This window comes from Musa acuminata, chromosome BXJ1-6 (genome assembly GCF_036884655.1).
Source record: "Musa acuminata AAA Group cultivar baxijiao chromosome BXJ1-6, Cavendish_Baxijiao_AAA, whole genome shotgun sequence".
Lineage (NCBI taxonomy): Eukaryota > Viridiplantae > Streptophyta > Magnoliopsida > Zingiberales > Musaceae > Musa > Musa acuminata.
Window position 1 is genome coordinate 35954822 of NC_088332.1, and position 4265 is coordinate 35959086.

The 4265-nt window shown below is 42.3% G+C and overlaps 1 protein-coding gene across 1 annotated transcript; it reads left to right on the forward strand.

The window, feature by feature from the left end:
- The first annotated feature begins 647 nt into the window (after positions 1-647).
- LOC135677794 (trans-ocimene synthase, chloroplastic-like) lies at positions 648-3726 on the forward strand. Its single transcript, XM_065190189.1, has 8 exons — positions 648-817; positions 901-1041; positions 1125-1380; positions 1912-2281; positions 2423-2641; positions 2743-2881; positions 2964-3215; positions 3293-3726. The coding sequence occupies exons 1-8, from the start codon at positions 734-736 to the stop codon at positions 3581-3583; spliced, it is 1752 nt and encodes a 583-aa protein (XP_065046261.1). The 5' UTR covers positions 648-733; the 3' UTR covers positions 3584-3726.
- The last annotated feature ends 539 nt before the right edge of the window (positions 3727-4265 follow it).

A 4265-nucleotide genomic window follows, 5' to 3' on the forward strand; every position in this document is an offset into this window, starting at 1 on the left:
AACACGCAAAATGCCGACCCTATAAAAAGACAAGACTTGCGCAGAGTTTCAACTGCAGATTCTTGTTTTATTTCTAGACGTCTAGCGTGACCCACGCACAGATGTGACTCAAACTCTAATTTGGTGTAGCGTGATACATGTTGCATGACCTTTTATTTATTTATTTATTTTATTTATTTATTTATTTTATTATTTATTTTTATTATTTATTATTATTATTATTATTATTATAAATAATCCCAACAGTGGACATGCTTACCTTGTATTGAGATAATTGACGCATTATTCGTCAAAAACACTTAAAATGCCGACCCTACAAAAAGGCTTCCGCAGAGTTTCAATTGGATTCCTGTTTTGCTACTAGACGTCTGGTGTGAACCCACGCACAAATGTGACTCAAACTCTAGTGTCGTGTAGCGTGATACATGTTGCACGACCTTCTGTATTCAGATAATTGACACATTATTCATCAAAAACACGTGCCGAACCTACAAAAAGGCTTCCGCTGAGTTTCAACGACAGATTCCTGTTTTACTACCTACCTTCTTCTACTATTATTATTATTATTATTATTATTATTATTATCATTAAAGAAACGTTCACGATCATAAATAGCAGCCATTGTCGTTGCCATAACCTGGGCAATATCCATCTGTTCATCTGACAGCGGCACCAGAGATCACAACTCTCTCCTGACCACTTTTTCCTTCAAGAAAAACAAAGAATACTAGCGATGCTCAGCTCTTGTTCCAATCTTTTGCAGTCACCTGTCAGCATAGGCTTCATCATGAATCCGCCGCGTCTTCCGCTGTCGTCGGTTAGAAAGAACACTTTGGTTAGCGAGCAATGATGCAGTTGTTGCTGGTGGCGCTCGTTAATCCTTGCATCTTCCACATGCAGAAACCCTGCAGGATCATGTGCTTGCGAGAAGAAGGCGCACGGAGTCCGCGGAACACACTCGAGGGCTCACGTCGGTCGGCCGATTACCACCCCAGCATATGGGATCACCATCTCATCCAATCCATTGAAAGCTCCTACTCCGTAATCGTCATGCACATGTTTTCTTTTTGTATCGCTATCTCTTCCTGGTTGACGCCTTCGTTGCTCGCTTGATGTTTCTGTAGGACGATAGGTTCACTGCGGACCTGGACGAACTGAAGCTGGAGGCCAAATACTTGCTGGAATCATACAAGGAACCCTCGGCTCAGCTTCATCTCATTGGCTCGATGCAACGCCTCGGTGTGGCGTACCACTTGGGCGAGGAGATCAAAGAGTCCTTGGGGAAAATCTACACGAATGGTTTGTGGCCCAACCACGACGTGCACCAGACTGCCCTTGGCTTCCGCCTCCTTAGAGAACATGGACACAGTGTGCCCTCTGGTATCATTTTTCAAAATCTTCATTTTTTTTATTTCTAAATATTAGAAAATATTCATTTGAGAAGAGATTAAGAAGGAAACTGAATAATAAATATCGAACGAGTCGAATAATATATATATATATATATATATTCAAGTCTAATCCATAATTTATTAGTTTAATCTTTTTAAATTAAATTAGTGTCCATTCAATGTATGTTAATCATTACTAGTTTGACTTACTCATCATTGTAAGATTTCTAACATAATATCAGAGCTAATATTCTCTAAAAAGGAAGGGAGGGAAAAAAAAGATTAGTTTGACTCGATATATGTGAATCCTAAATTTTTAACATCAAGCCATCTGACTTCAATTTTTTATGAATCAGTTACTAAATTTAATAGTGGAGCTGCTGCATTATTGATTATTTAGGAATTTGCTTTCTAACAAATCCAAGCACCTTAAAATGAACGCAGAGCAGCTACTTAAATATTCATGGAGGTCAATCGTAGTGTTATGAGCTAACCTCTGCTTTGGATCTCGTGGTTGCAGACGTGTTCGAGAAGTACAGAGATGAGAAAGGATTTAAGAAATGCCTAGCCCGTGACGTCAGAGGGCTGCTTAGCTTATATGAAGCATCCCACTTCGCCATCGACGGAGAGGAAATTTTAGACGAAGCCAATAAATTCAGTGCTATGCATCTGAAGTTATTGGAAAAGCAAGTTGACCCGCACGTCGCAGAGCAAGTGAGACATTCCCTAGAAATTCCTCTGCGTTGGAGGATGCCAAGGCTGGAGGCAAAGTACTTCATCGACGTCTACGACCGGCAAGAGTGTAGAAACCCGGTCCTCCTGAAGATGGCTAAGTTAGATTTCAACATTGTGCAATCGATACATCGAGAGGAGATGAGGGAGCTCTCCAAGTAAGATCGGATGCATATCTTGCAACTACACGAAAGCCTACGTTTCTCATATTTCAGATGTGAAGATAACGACAACCTCGAGTAATATGTCTGTCCATGGAATTTGTTTGCGGAATATCCTGAAGTTTTTATTTCTGTTAGGTGGTGGAATGAACTGGGTCTGGCGCAGAAGCTCAAGTTCTCCAGAGACAGATTACTCGAAAATTATCTGTGGGCTGTCGGGATCGCCCACGAACCCCAATTCTCCAAGTGTAGAGTGGGTCTCACCAAGCTGATCTGCATTCTCACAGTCATCGATGACGTATATGATGTCTATGGTTTGCCTGAAGAAGTCAAGCTCTTCACGGCAGCTGTCAAAGCGTAAGAACTCAAATTTCTCATCACGCCTGCGTTAAAAGCTTGCGATGCATGCTTTCACGCAAATAACACCAGTGATAACCTTTCACTTTTTCCCTTCTTAGTTGGGATCTCGAGGCTATGGATACCCTTCCGGATTACTTGAAGTGCTGTTACATGGCCTTGCACAACTTTGTCAATGAGACTGCTGCTGATATTGAGAAGGATCATGGGTGGGATGCAACGGCCTTGTTTAGGAAAGAGGTGGTACTGAAACCTAAAACTTCCAAATCTTTTTTATCTTCTCTTCTGATGCCTAACGATGAAGTGATCTTTTTGCATGCAGTGGGAGAGTCTCTGTGAAGCATACTTAACCGAGGCAGAATGGTTTCACAAAGGCTATAAACCTACACTCGAGGAGTACCTTGAGAATTCGTGGATGTCAGTTGGTGGTCCGATAGCAATGTCTCATGCATATTGTCTCTCAGGAAACACTTTAAGCGACAACTCTACCAGTTTGCTGCAACAAGGAGGTTTCCAACTCGTATATTGGTCCTCACTCATTGTTCGCCTCACCAACGACTTGGGTACTTCAAAGGTATAAACAATCATGCTTCTGTGGAGGGTTGCAAAGACCTTACGCATTCTCAATCGTAAGTGCATATATGTATGTAGGCTGAGATGGAGAGAGGGGACACGCCCAAATCAGTCCAGTGCAGCATGAATGAATCGGGTGAGACCGAGCGGGCTGCGATCGAACGCATAAGGGACATGCTGAGCCACTCGTGGAAGAAGTTAAGCGAGGAGTGCTGGAGAACTCAACTCTCTCGTGGATTTGCTGATATGGTCCTGAACATGGCTAGAACATCGCAGTGCATATTCCAACATGGAGATGGTATCGGCACTTCTAATGGCGTGACCAAGAACAAAATAACTTCACTCTTTGTTGAACATTATTCTGTTTGATCCGGAAGCATGTGTCGGTATCGTCACATGCGTGACCAAGAACAAATAAGGCTGTCAGTCCATGTATGGTTAAGTTCACTCTTTTTTATTATCTTTTGCTCATGGCGAGATCACGAAGAAAAGAATCCCCCCTCTTTTTTGAAGTATGCTAGAGCAAATTATGATTGTCCGATTTAAAAAAATCAAATCCAATCTAATTTTTCCTCAAGCTGATCTCAAGCGAAATCTTCCTCGTGTTGGATGTTCGAACCCTCCAAATTGCATCGAGGGTGTTGGAAAATCTTGGGGGGCGACATCATATGCGTAGCGGAAGAACAACAAAATAAAATCTCCAATTTCCCAAAAGATGTTCGTCGTCGTGCGAAGATTGGTGCGCAAAAATCCACGAAACAAACTACGTATAGAATAGATTGTGTTACCTAAGGAGATCGTATATCCCTGTTTCAAACTCCAGGCCTCTAATATCCCAGAGATCATATATCGGGCATGGTGCTGTTAGACCCATACGGTTTCTTCTCGAGTCTCGCTCTAATTGGATTCTCCCGGAGAACTCCTTCTCTCTCAATCTGAATAACCCTAGCCAGGGATTTGTCTGAGCAAGAACACATGGGATATTTCTCTCATGATGCCGAGAGTGGATGATCCTCTATCGATACTCAATAGCCCTCGTAAGGTCGACTGC